Source organism: Choloepus didactylus, chromosome X (genome assembly GCF_015220235.1).
Source record: "Choloepus didactylus isolate mChoDid1 chromosome X, mChoDid1.pri, whole genome shotgun sequence".
Classification (NCBI taxonomy): Eukaryota; Metazoa; Chordata; class Mammalia; order Pilosa; family Megalonychidae; genus Choloepus; species Choloepus didactylus.
Genome location: NC_051334.1, coordinates 69,003,533 through 69,024,308, shown reverse-complemented (window position 1 = coordinate 69,024,308; position 20,776 = coordinate 69,003,533). Strand labels below are relative to the sequence as shown.

Here is a 20,776-nt window from a genome sequence, read left to right as displayed (position 1 = left end):
AAAGATTAATGTGCATGCAAGAAGAATGTTTATTCAGCTTTTGTTGCATGCAGTGTTGAATATATGTCTGTTAGGTCTGGTTGATTTAGAGTATCATTTAAGCCTTTTATTTCCTTGATCATATGCCTAGATGTTCTTTCCATTATTGAAAGTGATATATTGAAGTCTCCTACTATTAATGTAGAACCATGAATTTCCCCCTTCAAATCTGTCAGTATTTGCTTCCTATATTTTGTGGCTCTGCTGTTAGCTGCATATGTATTTATGTTACCTCTTCTGGTTGAATTGTCACCTTTATGTATAGTTTAGTCTTTCTTTATGGGTAGGTCTGCTAGGGACCAATTATCTTAGTTTTCCTTCATCTGAGAATGTCTTTATTTCTCCTTCATTCTTTTTTTTAATTAAATTCAGTTTTATTGAAATATATTCACATAGCATACAATCATCCACAGTGTACAATCAACAGTTCACAGTATCATCATATAGTTGTGCATTCATCACCCAATCTATTTTTTTAGTCCTCATAATAGTGATTTATTAAGCTAGTTGCTTTATAAAACACTGCAGATGTCAAAATTGTTAGCATGACAATTTACCAAACTGTAGTTAACTGGTGCACTTTGTTGAGTATGTTTTATAAAGGAAGAGAAATGCCAAAACCCTGTTAAAGTTGATCCATCACAGCCTATGAGAACAAAGGAGATTTGTTTCTCAGACACTTAAATCAGGCAATTAAAACAGGTAAAGAGTTCCCCTCCCCAATCTGAAGCTCCCCGTCAGTAGAAAGACTCTGATAAATAAGAATTAGACAGTCTATGCACTCAAGAGATTCCACAACTTGTAAGGCAATAATGGAGAGGTTTACCTTCTTCAGCTTCTCCCACATGTAAAAACACTTCTACATTTGTACATTTAGTCACAATCATTGTCCACTCTAGTTTTTGCTAAGTTATAAGTCTCAGTGTTTATTGTCTATCTTGTCCTCTGGAGTCTTACATGCCCCTAGCCCTCCTCTTTCAGCTTTACTCACAGACATCTTTGTTCATTGTACATACAATATTGTGTTACCATCACACATTATGCTATCTGTTTCCAGATCTATTCAATCAATCAGTTGAATATTCTGTAGTCCATCAGCATCATATTCCCAATCTCTACCCTCTATCTCCTGATAACCTGTGTTATCAGCTTTTAAATCTCAAAGTTTGCTCATTAATTTTAGTTCACATTAGTGAGACCATACAGTATTTGTCATACTGTTTCAGGCTAACTTCACTCAATATAATGTCCTCAAGGTTCATCCATGTTATTATATGTTCCATGATTTTGTTCTGTCAAACAGCTGTGTAATATTCCATCCTGTGTATATACCATAGTTTATTTATCCACTGGTCCATTGATGGACATTTGGGCTGCCTCCATCTCTTGGCAATTGTGAATAATGGCAGTATGAATATAGGTTTACAAATGTCCATTCGTGCCTTAATTTTCAGTTCCTCTGAGTATATACCTGGTAATGAAATAGTTGGGTCATACGGCAAGTCTATACTCAGCTTCCTGAGGAAATGCCAGACTGCCTTCCAGAGTGGCTGCACCATTCTACATTCCCATCAACAATGTATAAGTGTGCCTCTTTCTCCACATCCTCTCCAGCTCTTGTAATTTTCTGGTTTTTTTTTTTTTTTTTTTTTTTTTTTGGATAACGGCCATTCTAGTAGGTGTGAGATGATATCTCATTGAGGTTTTGGTTTCCATTACTCAAATAGCCAATAAAGTTAAATGTTTTTCATATATTTTTGAGCCATTTGTATTTTCTCTTCAGAAAAGTGTCTGTCCATGTCTTTTGCCCATTTTTAATTGGTTTGTTTGTCTTTCTGTTGTTGAGTTGTAGGACCCCTTTATATATTCAGGATATTAAGCCCTTATCTGATATGTGGTTTCCAAATATTGTCTACCATTGCATAGCTGTCTTTTCCTTTTCTGACAAAGTTTTCTGATGTCCAAAAGTGTTTAATTTTGAAGAGATCCCATTTATCTCTTTCTTCTTTGGTTGCTTTCACTTTGGGTGTAAAGTCTAGGAAAACACCTCCTATCACAAGATCTTTAAGATATTGCCCTACATTTTCTTCTTAGTCTTGGGGTCCTAGTGCTAATTTTTAGGCCTTTGATCCATTTTGAGTTAATTTTTACATAAGGTGTGAGAAAGGAGTCCACTTTCATTCTTTTGGAAATGGATATCCAGTTCTCCAAACACCATATAACAAAGAGGCTGGTCTATGCCAGTTACTTTGGGTTGATGACCTTATCAAAGATCAATTGTCTGTAGATTCCAGGGTGTATTTCTGAACACTCAATTCAATTCCATTGCTTGGTGAATCTATCCTTATGCCAGTACCATGCTGTATTGGCCACTGTAGCTTTGTAGTATGCTTCAAAGTCAGGTAGTGTGAGACCTCCCACTTTGTTTCTCTTTCTTGAGATACTTTTTTGGCTATCTGGGGCACTTTGCCCTTCCAAATAAATTTGGTTATTGGCTTTTGTATTTCTGCAAAGTAAGTTGTTGGGATTTTAATTGGTATTGCATTGAATCTATAATCAGTTTAGGTAAAATTGCCACTTTAACTATATTTAGTCTTCCAATCCATGAACATTGTATGTTCTTCCATTTTTTTTTAGGTGCTGTTCAATTTCTCTTAGCAGTTTCTTGTACTTTTCTATGTAAAGGTCTTTTGTGTTCTTGGTTAAGTTTATTCCTAAATACTTGATTCTTTTGGTTGCTATTGTAAATGGAATCTTTTTTTCTTGATTTCCCCCTCTTTTTGCATGTTACTTGTATATAGGAACACTACAGATTTCTGCATGTTGATCTTGTAGCCTGCCACTTTGCTGTATTCGTTGACTAGTTCTAGTAGCTTTGCTGTAGATATTTCTGGATTTTCTACATATAGAATCATGTCCTTTGCAAATAGTGAAAGTTTTACTTCTTCCTCTCCAATTTAGATGCATTTTCTTTTACTTGCCTAATTACTCTAGCTAGAACTTCTAGCACAATGTTGAATAACAATGGTGACAGTGGGCATCCCTGACTTGTTCCTGTTATTAGAGGGAAAGATTTCAGTCTCTCCCAATTGAGTACAATGTTAGCTGAAGGTTTTTCATATATTGCCTTTATCATATTGAGAAAGTTCCCTTCTAGTCCTATTCTTTGAAGTGTTTTCATCAAGAAAGGATGTTGAATTTTGTCAAATACCTTTAGTGCATCAATTGAGATGATCATGTGCATCTTCCACTTTGATTTATTAATGTGGTGTATTACATTAATTGATTTGCTTGCATACCTGGAATAAATCCCAGTTGGTTGTGGTACATAATTCTTTAAATGTGCTGCTGGATTCTATTTGTGAGTATTTTGTTGAGGATTTTTGCATCTGTATTCATTAAAGAGATTGGTCTATAATTTTCTTTTTTTTTTTTTAGTGTCTTTGGTTTTGGTATTAGGGTGATGCTGGCTTCATAGAATGAGTTAGGTAGCTTTCCTTCTTCAATTTTTTGACTAGTTTAAGCAGGATTGGTATTAATTATTTCTTGAATGCTTGGTAGAATTCACATGTGAAGCCACATGGTCCTGGGCTTTTCGTTTTGGGGAGCTTTTTGATGACCAACTCAATCTCTTTACTTGTGATTGGTTTGGGGAAGTCATCTATTTGTTCTTGAGTCAATGTTGGTTGTTTATGCTTTTCTAGGAAGTTGTCCTTTTCATATAAATTGTCTAGTTGATTAGAATATAATTGCTAAGAGTATTTTCTCATTATCTCCTTTATTTCTTCAGGGACAGCAGTTATGTCTCTTTTCCATTTCTGATTTTATTTATTTGCATCCATTCTCTTTCTCTCTCTTTCTTTTTTTTTCTGTTAGCCTAGCTAGCAGTCCGTCAATTTTATTGATTTTCTAAAAGATCCAACTTCTGTCTTTTTTGATTCTCTCTATTGTTTGCCTGTTCTCAATTTCATTTATTTCTGCTTTAATCTTGGTTATATCTTCCCTTCTGTTTGCTATTGGGTTAGTTTGCTGTTCTTTCTCTAGTTCCTCCAGGTGAACAGTTAATTCTTTAATTTTTGCTATCTCTTATCTTTTAATATAGGCATTTAGAGCAATAAATTTCCCTCTCCACACTGTCTTTGATGCATCCCGTAAGTTTTGATACGTTGTTTTTTCATTGTCACTTTCCTTGAGGTATTTACTAATTTCTCTTGTAATTTCTTCTTTTACCCACTGGTTTTCTAAGAGGATGCTGTTTAGCCTCCATATATTTGTGGATTTTATGACCATCTGTCTATTATTTATTTCCAACTTCATTCCATTATGGCCTGAGAAAGTGTTTTGTATAATATCAAAATTTTTAAATTTGTTGAGACTTTTGAGACTTGCTTTGTGACCCAACATGTGGTTGATGCTTGGGAATGTGCCATGAGCACTTGAGAAAAAAGTGTATCCTGCTATTGTTGGATGTAATGTTCTATAAATGTCTGTCAAGACTAGTTCATTTGTCATACAATTCAACATCTCCATTTCTTTATTGATCCTCTGTCTAGATGTTCTATCCATTGATGCAAGTGGTGTGTTGAAGTCTCCAACTATTATTGTAGAGGTATCTACTTCTCCTTTCAGTGTTCTCAGTGTTTGCCTCATGATTTTGGGACACTCTGGCTTGGTGCATAAATATTTATGATGTTATATTTTCTTAATGAATTGACCCTTTTATTAATATATAGTGTCCTTGTTTCTTTTAATTGTTTTACTTTTGAAGTCTAATTTGCCTGAAATTAATATAGCTACTCTCATCTTTTTTTGTTTGATGTTTGTGTGAAATATCTTTATCCAACCTTTCACTTTCAGCCTATTTTTGTCCTTGTGTGTAAAGTGAATTTCTTTTAGACAGCATATAGATGGGTCCTGTTTTCTAATCCATTCTGCCAGTCTGGGTCTTTTTATTGGGGATTTTAATCCATTAACATTTTGTGTTATTACTGTAAGGGCAGTACTTTCTTCCACCATTTTGTCTTTTGGATTTTATATGTCATATCTTATATTTTCCTCTCTCTCTCCTTTTACCTTTCCTGATAATCTTCTTTTCTACACTCTTCTCCAACTCTATCTCTTCTGTATTTTCCTATCAGCCTGTAGCACTCCCTTTAGTATTTCTTGTAGTTCTGGTCTCTTATTCACAAACTCCCTCAGTGTCTTTTTTTCTGAAAATATTTTAATCTCTCCCCCATTTTTGAAGGACTGTTTTGCCAGATATAGAATCCTTGGTTGACAGTTTTTCTCCTTCAGTATCTTAAATATATCATGCCACTGTCTTCTTGCATCCATGGTTTCTGTACAGAAATCTGTACATAGTCTTATGGAGCTTCCCTTGCATATGATGGATTTCTTTTCTCTTGATGCTTTCAGAATTCTCTCCTTGTCTTTGACATTGGACAATCTGATCAGTAAGTGTCTTGGAGTAGGTCTATTTTGATCTATTTTGTTTGGGGTATGCTCTACTTCTTAAATCTGTAACATTGTGTCTTTCATAAGAGTTGGGAAATTTTCAGTGAATATTTCTTCTATTATTCTTTCTGCCCCTTTTCCCATCTCATCTCCTTCCAGGATACCCATAACACATATGTTGATGCACTTCATGCTGTCAGCCCCCTAAGACCCTGCTCATATTTTTCCATTTTGTTCATCATCTGTTTTGTGTGTATGAATTCAAATGTCTTGTCTTCCAGTTCATTGATCCTTTCTTCTGCCTTTTCAAATCTACTGTTGTGTCACTCCATTGTGTTTTTCATCTCCTCCATTGTGGCCTTCATTCCCATAAGTTCTGCCATTTGTTTTTTCAAGGTTATGAATTCTTTATATTCACCCAGTGTGTTCTTTATATCCTTCATCTCTTTTGCCATATCTTCCCTCAGTTCATTGAATTCATTTAGCATTGGTTTCCTCAACTCCTATATCTTGGTTGAACTATTAGTTTTTTCCTTTGGCTTACCTACATTTTTGTGTTTCCTAGTATGACTTATTATCTTAAGTTGTCTAGGCATCTGATTCTCTTGATTACTTTATTATGGAGCTCATTTTCACTCTTTTACCTAGGGGTTTCTTGTTGGTTGGCTTTGTTCTCTAACTTTTCTTGTTCAGTTCAACTTATTCTAGACCTCTAACTTAGGTTCTATTTAGTTGATCAGAATTTTTCACCTCTTGTTTTTCTGTTTCTTGCCCTGACTCTATGTAGTCTTTTTGTGAGAGGGTCTCCTCAGATATTGTTGCCCCCAGTCAGGTTTTCCAAGTCTAGAGAGGCCCAGGTCTCATGAGGAAGATATAGGGTTTCCCTGAGAATTAGACCCTCCTGTGAGGTCTCTAGACTTGGTTCTTTTCCCAGCTGGTCCAGAAGGTGGCACTTGCCAGCCCATAAGTCCCCCACCAGTGTAAGGATATGAAGCACCTTTAATTCTCTGCAGACTCTGATCCAGTTAGGGGCATGGCTGAATGAAGCTGGAATCTGAATTCCAGCCCCTGGGGTCTGAGTTCCTTGAAGGATGGCTGCCAATTGAGCTGGACCTCCCTCTACTCTCCCAATCCTAGGAGCTCCAGCTGTCTGCTAGGGGCACTATTCCTTTCTCCTCTCTCTGCTTTGGGGCAACTCCAGCTTAATTCCTTGGTGAGCCTGAGTTGCCACTTAAAGACTGAGGTGGAGACTTTCTTCAGAAGTGAATCTGAAATTCAAAGAAGTTCTGCATACTCTTTCTCCCTCCAAGACCAGCCTAGACCTTCAACCTGGGCTGTTTGATCAAAAATAACCATATATGCTACTTTTAAATTTAAAAAAAAAGAAAAGGAATAAAAGAGAAAATAAAGAAGTCCCTTTTAAAAGGCTTTCCCCAGCCTGGAAGTTTTGTCAGTGTCAGAATAGAGCATTTAAAGATGCACTTTGGGAACTTAAGATGGTGGCTAAGAGACACACGGCAAAAAAACACCTCCATGAAAAATACTAGATAAAAGCCAGAAAGTGACTCAGAACACCAGTTCCAGCAATGCACCAGCTGGACAAGGTCTGCTAAATCCATGGGGACTGTGCACTTGGTGAACTGGGAGTCTGCATTCTGAAATGAGTAAGGCTGCTGAATATCCAGCAGCCACACTGTGGTGTGGGGAAATCATGGGTTGGCATTTGAAGGCAGACTAGTTCTTTTTTAAAAAACCCAAAAGTGGCTGCAGATATGGCAGTGAGAACTGCACAGTGAAGTGCAGCAGGAATGGGCTGTGTGAATGCCTCAATATCTGGCTTGGAAGATAGCCTTTTGTGCACCCACTGCTAATTGCCTCAGAGCAAGGAAGGCAGTGATGAGCCAAAAGGGGAAAATAACCACACCCCTTGTAGCCATCTTCCCGGCAGGCTGGGAATGCTCCTGCCTGGTGCCAGCACCACAGCCCAGAGCCATGCCAAAAAACCCAGTGTGACAGGAAGTGTTTCCAGCAACACTTACACATGCCATAATATTGGGCATGGATAGTAGCCTTTCACACACCCACAGCTAATTGTCCCAGAGCTGGGAAGGTGGAGCTGTGCAAAAAGGGGGAAACTAACACACCCCACACAGCCATCCTTGCAGCAGGCTGGGAACACACCTACATGGCCCAGCAGCCCAGAACTTCCCTTGAGGGATGGCGCACACTTGTGACATACCACAACTTTCCCTCAGCAGAGGCCCTAGAAGGGCACAGTTTGGAAGAGAGACCCACTCAGAAATCCCAGGGACCATACACCAATACCAAGGACTTGTGGGTCGGTGGCAGAGACAATCTGTGGCGAGACTGAAATGAAGGTTTAGACTCTTGCAATACCCTTAAATCTCCAGGAAAACCTGGGAGGTTTGATTATTAAAGCTGCCCTCCCTCCCTAACTGCTCAGACACATGCACCATGTTCCAGGAAGTCAGCACCATCAACACACCCAAACTGGGTGCACCAATTGGACCCCACAAAAATCAGACCCCCAAACACCACAAAGACAAAGTTGGGGAGAACTGTCTTGAGGGGAATAGGTGACTCACAGATGCCATTTGTTGATTAGTTAGAGAAGGTGTATGCCACCAAGCTGCAGATCTGACAAATTAGAGATTAGTCTTTGAATAATCCTACATATCCTAAAAGAACCCTATGAAGTAAAGCAAATGCCAAGAGTCCAAAAACAGCAACTGATCAAAGAACTAAAGACAAACAATGAGAGCATGGCACAGGATATAAAGGACATGAAGAAGAGCACAGCACAGGATATAAAGGACATGAAGTAGGCCCTAGAAGAGCATAAAGAAGAAATTGCAAGAGTAAATAAAAAAAATAGATAATCTTATGGAAACAAAAGAAACAGTTGACCAAGATAAAAAGATTCTGGATACTCATATTACAAGTCTAGAGGAAGCTGAACAATGAATCAGTGACCTCAAGGACTACAGAATGGAAAATGAAAGAACAAAAGAAAGAATGGGGAAAAAAATCAAAAAAATCAAAATGGACCTTTTGATAGATAAAATAAAATGTCCAAATATAAGACTCATTGGTGTCCCAGAAGCAGAAGAGAAGAGTAAAGGTCTAGAAAGAGTATTCAAAGAAATTGTTGGGGAAAATTTTGCAAACCTTATACACAATATAAACACATGGAGCAAAAATGCCCAGGAAACTTCAAATAGAATAAATCCAAATAAGCCCACTTCAACACATATTCTGATCAGACTGTCAAATACTGAGGAGAAGGAGCAAGTTCTGAAAGCAGCAAGAGAAAAGCAATTCACCACATACAAAGGAAACAACATAAGACTAAGTAGTGACTACTCAGTGGCCACCATAGAGGCGAGAAGGCAGTGACATGACATATTTAAAATTCTGAGAGATAAAAATTTCCAACCAAGAATACCTTATCCAGCAAAGCTCTCCTTCAAATTTGAGGGAGAGCTTAAATTTTTCACAGACAAACAAATGCTGAGAGATTTTGCTAATAAAAGACCTGCCCTACTTCACATACTAAAGGGAGCCCTACTGACAAAGAAAGGAGAGAGAGATATGGAGAAAGGTTCAGTACTAAAGAGATTCAATATTTGTTCATTAAAGGACAGTAAGAGAGAGAGGGAAGAAATATATCTGATAAACACAAACCAAAGGATAGGATGGCTGATTGAAGAAATGACTTCACAGTAATAACGTTGAATGTAAATGGATTAAACTCCCCAATTAAAAGATATAGATTCACAGAATCGATCAAAAAATATGAACCATCAATATGTTGCATACAAGAGACTCATCTTAGACACAGGGCCACAAAGAAATTGAAAGTGAAAGGATAGGAAAAAATATTTCATGCAAGCTACAGCCAAAAGGAAGCAAGAGTAGCAATATTAATCTCAGATAAAATAGACTAAATGCAAAGATGTTATGAGAGATAAAGAAGGCCACTACATACTAATAAAAGGGGCAATTCAACAAGAAGAAATAACAATCATAAATGTTTATGCACCCAATCATGGTGTCACAAAATACATGAGACAAACACTGGCAAAACTAAAGGAAGCAATGGATGTTTCCACAATAATTGTGAGAGACTTCAACACATCACTCTCTCTTATAGACAGATCAACCAGACAGAAGACCAATAAGGAAATTGAAAACCTAACAATCTGATAAATAAATTTGATTTAACAGACATGTATAGAACATTACATCCTAAATCACCAGGATTTATTCTTCTCTAGTGGAACTTTCTCCAGAATAGACCATAAACCAGGACATAACACAAGCCTCAATAAATTTTAAAAAATTGAAATTATTCAAAGTACATTCTCTGACCACAATGGAATACAATTAGAAGTCAATGACCATCAGAGACAGAAAATTCACAAACACCTGGAGGTTAAACAACACACTCCTAAAATAAATGGTTTATAATGTAGAATGTAGGGAAACTAGCGATAGAGAGCAATTAATGAAGGGGGAACAATAACCCAATAAGAACAGATAAGCTATCGTGGGTAAATTTAACATTCTGGGAATGCCCAGGAATGACTATGCTTTGTTAATTTCTGATGGGTATGGTAGGAACAAGCTCACAGAAATGTTGCTATATTAGGTTATTTTCTTGGGGTAGAGTAGGAATATGTTGCAAGTAAAGTAGTTATTTTAGGTTTGTTGTCTTTTTCTTACTCCCTTGTTATGGTTTGTTTGAAATTTTTTTTATTGTATATCTTTTAAAAATTTTTTTTTGATATAGTTAATTTATAAAAAGGGGGGAGTTAATTGGAAAAAAGGGAAAGAACAGTGAGGGAAGTGTGCAGAGCCCCCTTGAGGGGCTGGTGGACAGTGCAGGGGTGTTGGGCTTCCCCACCTTGATGGTTGCTGATTTGCTCACGGACATAGGGGACTTGGCAAGACTGTTGCTGCAAAGGAGAGGCTAGGCCTCCCTATAATTGTGCCTAAGAGCCTCCTCCTGAGTGCCTCTTTGTTGCTCAGATGTGGCCCTCTCTCTCTAGCTAAGCCAACTTGGCAAGTGAAATCACTGCCCTCCACCCTACATGGGATTTGACACCCAGAGGAGTAAATCTCCCTGGCAACATGGAATATGACTCTCGGGGAGGAACCTAGACCCAGCATCATGGGATGGAGAACATCTTCTTGACCAAAAGGGGGATGTGAAGGGAAATGAAATAAGCTTCAGTGGCAGAGAGATTCCAAAAGGAGCCAAGAGGTCACTCTGTTGGGCACTCTTATGCACAATATAGACAACTCCTTTTAGGTTCTAATGAATTGGAATAGCTAGCAGTAAATACCTGAAACTATCAAACTACAACCCAGAACCCATGAATCTTGTAGATGATTGTATAAATATGTAGCTTATGAGGGGTGACAATGTGATTGGGAAAGCCCTTTGGACCACACTTCCCTTTGTCCAGTGTATGGATGGATGAGTATAAAAATGGCGGAAGTAAAAAAAAAAGACACACAGTGTTCTTTTTTACTTTAATTGTTCTTTTTCACTTTAATTTTTATTATTATTTTTGTGTGTGTGGTAATTAAAATGTCAAAAATTAATTTTGGTGATGAATGCACAACTATATAATGGTACTATAAATAATTGAATGTATGCTTTGTTTTGTATGACTGCATGGTATGTGAATATTATCTCAATAAAAATGAATTTAAAAAAAAAGATGCACTTTAGGCTATTGTCTGATAATTGCTCTCCAGCAGCTTCAATTCCACCCCTGCTGGAGACTATTGAAGTGCAAAAAGATAAGGAGTCAGTGAGAAAGAAGGAAGAACAAAATGTAGGGGAAAAAATCCTTTTTTGGAGCCAGGGAATGTTTGCCCACTTTTATTGCTCCCCATTCTCAGAACACAGCTCTTCTTCAGTACCCCCAGCTCCAAAATTAGTTAATTTATTTGTTTATTAATTCTGCAGTTGAGGCTGGGTTGAGTCCCCCTTCTTGCCCTCAGCAGATTTTTTTCCTTTCAGGGAGCCAGCTGCAAGACAGTCCACAGGGTCTGGGTGGGGTGGGGAGCCAGACCCCTGGTCAGGGGAACTTACAATGTTTCCTGTGATCTCAGCTTTTTCTCCAGTTCCAAACTTGTGTCTAATGTGTGACTGGTCACTGAAGACCCCGAAAACACTGTTTCATACAATTCCTGAGTAGTTACCAGCTGCCCTAGAGGAGAGACTAAATTCCACACCCCATCACTCCATCATCTTGCCCCACCCCCTCTCCTTCATTCTTGAAAGATAGTTTTACTGGATATAGAATTTGTGGTTGACAGTCCTTTACTTTCAGCACTTGAAAAATGTCGTGCCACTTCTTCTGGTATCCTTGGTTTCAGATGAGAAATCTGATGGCATCCAAATTGGTGTTCCCTTGTGGGTAATTTGTTGTCTTGTCTTTAGTTTTCAAAAGTTAAATATGCTGTGACTTGGCATGAATTTATTTGGGATTATCTGATTGGGGTTCACTCAGCTTTTTGATTGTGTAGGCTTATGGATGCCAAATTTGTTGAGTTTTCAGCCATTATTTCTTTGAATATTCTTTCATCCTAACCCTCTTTCTTCTCTCCTTCAGTCTCCTATGATGTGAATGCTGGATCTTTTGCTACTTTCATATAAGTTACTGAGTCTCTGTTCACATTGCATAAATTATATTGATATTTCCTCAAGTTCAATAATTGTATTCACTATCATCTCCACTCTACTGCTGAGCCCATTCATGGAGTCATTCATTTCAGATATTATATATTTCATTTCTACAGTTTCTATTTGTTTTATTTTTTACAACATATTTTTGCTGAAATTTTTTCATTTGTTTCAGTATTATTTATATTTGCTTGATGCATTTTTATGATGGTTGCTTTAATGTCATTCTCAGGTAATTCCAACATCTGATTCATCTTGATGTTGGCATCTGTTGATTGTCTTACCACATTCAAGTTGTGAATTCCCTGGTTCTTGGTAAGAGGTAACTCTGGACCATATTTATATCTTCTATTTTAGCAGACAGTCACCTAGCTTAGGTTTAGCACACAAATCCTGGCATAATCTTGCAGGCTCTGTTTCCAATGGCAACATAATTTTCAGAGATTTTGTTGCATTGTTTTATTCTGTTTGGTTACTCTTGGTGTCCCTGGCACTCCTGCCGATCCCTGCCAGAGCCACCTAACCACTTGGTGTCTCTGGATATGGAAAGGGATTTGCAGGCTCACAGGGACCATGAGAACTTCCTGTGCCACATAACTTGGTGTGGCAAGATTCCCTTATGTTGGTGTTTCCCAGTATCTGTAGGTGGGGGAGGGGTGTCTATGGCTAGCAGTGATGAAGAGCAGTTCTCCTAGCCACATTGTGCTGCTAGGCTCACCTGGAATTTTCACCAGGACTTCCTTTTAATCTTGATCTGCCTTCTTCTGCTAGGTTGAGTACTGGGAGAATCTGTGCCTGGGCTATGTTCTTTGGCTGGATGGGGTGTTGTAAGACTCTTAGTTACTGTACAGCTTTTCCAGTTCTCAAGTCCTAGCCAATCTGCCTTCCTTTCTCCACAATTCAGAATCATCCTATTGTTGCCCCTTGCATTATTTCAAGGGTACAATGTTGTTCTTAGTGGGAGGAGCAGGGGGAGATGAGTCTACCACATCTTGTCTGTCCTGGGAGCCAAATTTATATATTTAAAACCTAACTTTTCTGCATGGAGAATTAATTGTAGGAAATGAGAGAGTATTTGAGCAAAGAATGCAGGAGCCTACTACAGTATTCTGGGTAATAGGTGGTAAATGCCTTGTGACTTGGACTGTGGTAGTAGCAACGGAGATGGAAACAAGTGAATAGGTTAAAGATATTTTGGAGATAAAACAAATAAGACTTGCTGATATATTGGCTGGGAATTTCTGAATTGAGCAATTTAATATATGGCAATGCTACTTAATGTCAAAAACATCTCCACCAGCCCCAACTGGAGCAAACCCACCAGAAAAATACATCTCTTTCTCAAATACATTGGCTCTGAGCTTCTACTACCTGGCCTGGAGCAGGATTACACACACATAAGAAATGCACCCCCACCCAGCCCACCTCTCTTAGTGTCTCAGATTGATGATGGGAATCAAGTTAAGGACCTCCTTATTGCATGAAAATTATAGCAACTAATCCCCTGGAATCTCTGGAGAGCATTTGGTTTTCACTAACCTCCACATTAACAATAGGCCAAAAGCATTCTGCTGTCAATTACATTGATTCTGCAATGGTTTATGTACTCTAACATTTGATTCTTTAATCAGCCCCCCTCCCCCACACCCTCACCACTCTCTTTCTGGGATTTCCCCTAAAGGTCTCCAGAAAGCCAATAATGACAGGAAATCCAGAGGAATGATGTGCTCTTCTGGCCTGTGTTTTTCCCTCCAAACTTCAACATCATATGACAAATGAACACCAGTCCTGTATGTTTGTTTGATCTGCAAGGGGTTGCTAACTAGGCAGATGGGTTGATTTGACAAAAAAGAAAGCTGGAGCCAATTATGGATATTTAGGTTGGAGATTAGTGGAGGTTTCCATGATAGAGGATGGAACAGGCATTTGGAGTCAAATAGATGAAGGCTTGATCACTGTCATGTTATAACTGAGTGGCTTTGGGTAAAATTACTTAATCTCTCTGAGCCCCTGTTAACTCAATTGTAAAACAGGAAGATAACACTCTAACAGAAATGAGGTGAGTCACATGCAATTAGGTATTAGAATGATTTGTAAAGTGTAAAGCACTAAGTATTTCAATGATCATCTTCACTGTCTGGCAATGCCTCTTCCACTCTCCATTCCCATTACTGCAGGGAGAGTGGGTCATTTACCCTGACTCTGCTCTACCTGTTGTCTTTGCTCTCTAAGGTTTCAGAGAGGGTTGAACTAGCAGATGTCAAAGGAATATTGCTGTAAGATACCCAAAAAAGGAAAAGACCATGTCTTACAAAGAGTTTCAAATAGACTTCTCACACCAACACTGCAAAAAAGGGTCTGGCAATGTTTTTTGTCATTCAGAATATTTTTGCCATCTATGGGCTAGCTCCTTCTTTTCTAGGATGGTACCCATCACTCTGACTCTGAGGCGTCCTCTGGGAGAGCCTACTCATCTCCAGAATATAAACCTACAGACTCTGCAAAAGATAAGCAGACGACCACCGCCACCCTCAAATGTTATCTGTTTCAATCACAGTCATAACCTCCAGAAGTCACAGGGACTATCAAAATCAGAGTTTAGTTTTTCAGTGTTCTAAAAAGTACTTTATTGGACTGGATTTTCAGCTTAAAGCATGGAGAGGTCACTCAACATTCCATTCAGTGCCACTGAGCCAGGAACTTGGAGGACAATTGGCTTCCTGAGGGCTTCTGGAAGCAAAAACCCATCCACTCACTTCTCCAAAATAGTCCACTGTAAAAGAGAATCAAATTACAATTTGGATCTTCAATTTCTACCCCCTATTCCCCATTGTCCCTATGTTCTTAGCACTTAGTTTAGATGTGACTTCTCTTCACAGCTCACTTAGCCTCAGTTCAAAATGAAGTTGACCAGGACCTGAGAAGGTGGCAGAAACCTAATCAATGAGTTTCTTCTCTTGGTACCTCCTCTGTGAAATGGATCACATTCTAGGAATTTTCAGACTACCCGAGCATCTGTGGGTGATAAGTTACTCTCATAATCCAGCTGTTGAAATTAGTGATAGAAGATATGAAGGGACTCACCTAGCCCCAGGTGCCCAAGTGGAGCAATGAAGCTAAAAGAAAAAGTGAAAGCAAACCATTTCCATGTGAATAAATAAATGAAGCAATCCCCAGGTAAGTTTGAATCTCTCCCCTGCCTCTCCACAGCCAATATCCCTTTTGACAATGGAGTCAGCTGCTAGTCCATGACCTGCTGGGAGTGCATTCCAGAAGTGCTTCTTGAGGATATCCTTAAGCCACAGATGTTACTGCTTGAGGGACAGAAGCTTGAAGCTGTCATCCAGGATGGACCTCCTGTTGCGTCGTAACTTTCTCTGCCGATGCTGGTACCAGACCACAACACCAAGAGCCAGAGCAACAAGCAGGAGGATGACACCCATGGCAATCAACACAGAGGCCAGCATCTCAACATCCTTCATGGGGACCTGCATGCCCAGAATTCTCACACTGCTTTCTCCAATATCTCTGGGCATTGCTGCTGAAATGGAGCAAAACGAAAAAGGGAACCCTGGCTAGGGAGTACTCGAAAGGGTCCTTTTTACATTAAACTTCTAGGGGAGGAGATGCATGTCTGTCCAAATAGGACAGAGGAATTGTCCCTATCTCTCATAAGACTAGCTAGTGAAGACAGATTCAGAGGCTTACAAGGTATCAGAGAAACAAGGTGTCAAAGCTGGAAAGGTCTTTGGGGATCATTGAGGTCCCAGTCCCTTAGTGGAAAGAGCTAGAATGGGAAGGCCCTTGGTACATTTATTCAAATATCTGAAGGCCTATAATGCAGAAAGACAGATTTGACTTGGTCTGCATAGTCCCAGAGGGTAGAATTGGGAGCACTATGTAGAAACTCCAAGAAAGCAGAGTTTAATTCAACCATCCAGCTTATCAATGTTCAGTTTGACTACTGGACTATAACAACTGCCTCCAAATGTGCCTCCAGTATCTCTCCAGCTTGGGCTATACAAAACACTAATGTTACATTGGTCTTTCCAGGAGAAATATCTGATTGTGTCATTTCCTGGCATACAGACTTTTGATGCTCCCCAATTAATCCATGGAGTAAAGCTCAGGCTCTAACCAGGCATTCAAACTCTCATTATCAGGCTGTAACTTACCTTTCTAGTCTTGTGTATTAGTCTTCAGTCATAGAAACTCATTCTTCATTCCCTAGAGTAGGCCATACTTTCAGACTTCTAATCCTTTTCTCATTCTCCCCTTGCCTGGATACACCTTCTTCCTTCTTCTCATCATTCTAGCCCACTTATGTGTCTCTGCAAAGCTTTTCACTTCAATTGGGCAGTTAATGAATCTTTCCTCTATCTTCCTAAAGTGCTTGCATTCTGTGTACTCCCAACATTTACCTGATGTGTGACCTTGGGCTAAGTGACTTAGTCCTTCACACATAAGGACCACAGTCTCCTCTTTTATAAAATTGGGATAATAACCATTCCTAATTCAGAGGCTTTTTTTTGTAACGGTTAGCTGAGTTTATACTTATGAAATACTTAGCATAGTGCCTGGCACACAGAAAATGTACAGTAATTGCTAGCTGTTTTCATTATTTACCCTTTTTACAGCACATGGTATCCAGAACTACAATTATTGTTTCTGTGTCTCTTTCCCTTTTTAGACACTACTTTTCTGTAAAGTAGTGACTATATCTTACTTGTTTTGGTATCCCTGGAACCCAGCACGTGTTTGATGAATGTATAACTGTATGAATGAATGTTCTAACCTAACTTAGAGAAGATGAAATGTAATGAGTTCAAACAGAAGCTGCAAACCATCCTGTTTCAGAGTCTACATTGTACTGTTTATACCTCCTTTGACTTTGGTCATATCACTTTCTACCTCTAAGCTTTTCATGTAGAAAAGTATTGGTTTTAATTAGACCAACATTTTTGAGTAGGCTTTTTCCTCCTACCGTAGAACCTTTTTTACAAGCATGTTTGTATGTGAGTATATGTGCATATATATATGTATATGTATGTGTGTGTGTGTATATATATATATATATATATATATATATATATATATAAAATAACTGAGCTGTGCTCAGGTTGAAGGAGACATAAGTCTGAGGCACTCCACTCAGCTCACCTTACCTTTCAACATCCCTCCATGACATACCCTAGTCCCCAGACTAAACTGAGGATCTCCAAAGTCTTCCTGCTCTGATAACTTTCTGAATGTCTCCTTGTTCAAGGAAAAATGGGGTGGGAAGTGAAAGCACTATTTGGACTTCAACTGGATAAAAAAGAAACTCTCTCTTTTTTGAATTGTAGAATTGGCTATTTCCAGGTACTTGGTATTCCACAAACAAAAGGGAAAGAAGCAAGGATAAAAATAGCTGGTAAAGTCAGTATAGTGTTTGTTCTAGCCTCACACTGTCCCTGTGGGAAACTCATGTGTGTGCAACAGTTTCTTCATGCCCAGTTCAACAATATCTAGTGTTTTCTTCCCTCTCACACATTAGGTTGGAGGCTAAGACAGCATCCTCCAACTTATGATGAGTCTGGTTTTCCCAAACTCAGGAGGTTAAGGGTGGGGCCAAAGGGAATAAACCTGCTGAGGGAAGCTGAGCCCTGGGTCCCTTGTTTCTGAAGTCTTACAGCAATCTCAGGATGATTGACAATATTGTGGTGTCTACCTTCTGGTCACATGAGTCCCATCTACTAGAGGTACTACCTCCCCACAAACACATATATGCACACAACATATAAAATATAATGCATTGTGTGTGTCATTCTCCCTACCTTTTCCAATCTCTTTGGTGATGGTGGTTATAGTATTTAAGGGTTCTGGAAAAAAAAAGACAAGGAGTTAGACCTGTTATTCTTCCTACAGATCTACCAGCTCACTGTAGGAGGTTAACATTGGTTGGGGGATTCTCCTTGTGGCAAAGAATGCAAAATGAAGGTGTGTGGAAGTAAATACCTTATGGTCAAACTCAATATTGGTTATGCAGATTTGATTTTAAGAGGTAGCATGGAATATAGGCAAGAACACAGGCTTAGTAATCCAAAATGTAAGTCACCCTTTTGCCATTATTTACATATTTCCTGGCAATTCCTCTATCTCCAGTACTGCTCTCTTTGCCACTCCTTTCCACTTGGCTTCAGAAAACCCCTGCATCTTGTCAAACACACTTCCCTACTTTTCCAACCTTTTTTCTGATCACTTTTTCCTCTTCCTGCTTTAGTGAGGCTGGGCTCTTCTCTGAGGTTGCTGCTTCCTGTATACCTTATCAATACTGTTTTGAGATCATTATTCCTCCTCCTTTTAAAAGAACTATCATTCTTTATTTCAGAAGTTGTGTATGAAAAACCATACATAAAATACACATTTCCCAGGTGCCACCCAACCAAAAACACTTTGCCATTGGTGTGGAATACTTGTTACATTTGATGATAGCAAATTTTTATAATTTTACTATTAATTAAAGTCCATAGTTTAACTTAGGGCTCACCATAATGCAGTCTAATATTTATACATAATGTTTGTATAATGTAGTTCCATGGATTTTTTTAAAATTTTTATTCTGTATACCATATACACTATATATATAATCTAACATTTCACCTATTAATCATACTCAGATATATCTTTCAGTGCTGCTATTGCATTCACAATATTGTGTTACCATCACCACCACCTAATACCAAAACATTTCCTTCATTCCAAATAGGAACCCTATACATTTTAAGCCTTAACTTCCCATTCCCTATCCTCACCCTGTCCCCTGGTAACCTATATTATAGATTCTGATTCTATAAGCTTGCTTATTCTAAATTGTTTTAAAACAGTGAAATCGTACAATATTTGTCATTTATGTAGTATATACATGCAATGGAATACTTTTCATCCACAAAAAGGAATGAAGTCCTGATACATGTGACAACATGGATAAACCTGAAGACATCATGTTGAGTGAAATAAGAAAAATCTATCATTTTTTGAGGCTCAGATTATTGGCTGGAAAAACCACAGCCATTGCTTGTCACTGTTACTTAGCAGGTCTCTTCATTCATAGAAATTTGGGGTATCTGGCTCAGTCTTCCTCTATTTTCCTCAAATTCCCACGATGGGTATTAACCCATCCAACATTCAAATCTCAGAGTTTTTGGATCACTAAATTCCAATATTTTCACATCCATTACATTTATATCAACCACTCTTATGGTCACATGGGACTTGCTATCCAGAACTCCATCCTAGAAATCTAAAATCTAGTAATAACTTTTTATCCTTTCAGTGCCAGAATGCACTTTCTTCCATTACACCTGTTATTCCCTCTTATTAAGACCTCTAGCTCCTTTACTCTCCATTTTTTCACAACCTACTAGCTTTATTCTGTCTTTTCTTCCATTCTTTGTGAAGTTAGACTTCATGGCTTAAAACTTTGACTACTAACTTACCAGGAATATCAGAATCATCTATTGAAACCTCAGTAATTGTGTGTTCCCTGTATTTTCTCTGATATAATGAATGCTGCTGGAGAAAATAAAAAAAAATTGTATAGCCTAGTATTCTTTGTATTCTTCCAATTTCAGCTAAGTTCTCCATGCTGCCTGACACTATTCTGTTTATTTATAAATAACCCAGAATGGTTATTTGGAATCTTTGCCCATTTTGCTCAAGCCCCTTACCTAACCATCTGCCCTTCAGTCTCAGCAGACAAGCCAGTCTTCTTCATCACAGAGAAAACAAAGACTACAAGGTAGAAATTTTCTATCTTTCTGTCAAGATGACACCCAGCCCTACACATTGATCCTCACCTTTTCAGTATTTTCTATTCTTATCGTAGAAGAAAAAACAACCTTCCACCAGTCTTAAACTCATCTTTTATCTTAGTTCTGACTCTCATCTCCTGCTGCCTCACCAGGACCTTGCTCCAACAATTAGTCCTTTTCTCCCTATCTTCAACTCCTTCCTCTAACATACATATTCAGTATGTTAAAACATATGGGATTGGAGCAATATCAAATTAGACCACAGTGGTATATAAACAAACAAAAACACAAATATATAAGATTTATGAGCTTGCCCATTGTCAAGAAGAGAGAGATATGAGCCATTCTTACCCAAGGAATTTCCCTGATGTTATGTAAGGAGATGGTCCAAATTTGGGATGACATAGTATTACATATGGAGACAACCTGTTGTCTTGCATCTATAGCATCTCAATGACACCTCAGTTTGTCACATAACTTTGGTTTTAAGAACTGACAAAACACAACAAAGAATTCTGTATGCTTATGTGGGTGCTAAGGACTAGTGTTAGGGTAGCAACTGGAAACCACATTCTAGAGATATGGTTTAACCAGAGAACAAAGTTTTTCAGAGATACAGGAATTCTTCATGTATAATCCTTTGCCTCACTCCTTCGGGTTAAAGAGCAGGCTTGTATTCTCTACACTGGTACACTAAGCCTGTTGGAATGGCGAAAGGCATTTTCCTTCTGTCTATTCATGCTGCTAGATTTTCAGTGGCTGGTAACCC

General features: G+C 38.5%; 1 protein-coding gene across 1 annotated transcript in view; it reads right to left on the bottom strand.

Annotated features, from left to right (window-relative positions):
- Positions 1-14,844: 14,844 nt before the first annotated feature.
- The window catches only part of HEPH (hephaestin), a 103,974-nt gene continuing 98,042 nt past the window's right edge, over positions 14,845-20,776 (bottom strand). The window contains 2 exon segments of the mRNA XM_037821506.1: positions 14,845-15,752; positions 18,031-18,075. Of these exon segments, the coding sequence (XP_037677434.1) occupies positions 15,523-15,752; positions 18,031-18,075 (275 nt within the window). The 3' untranslated portion in view covers positions 14,845-15,522.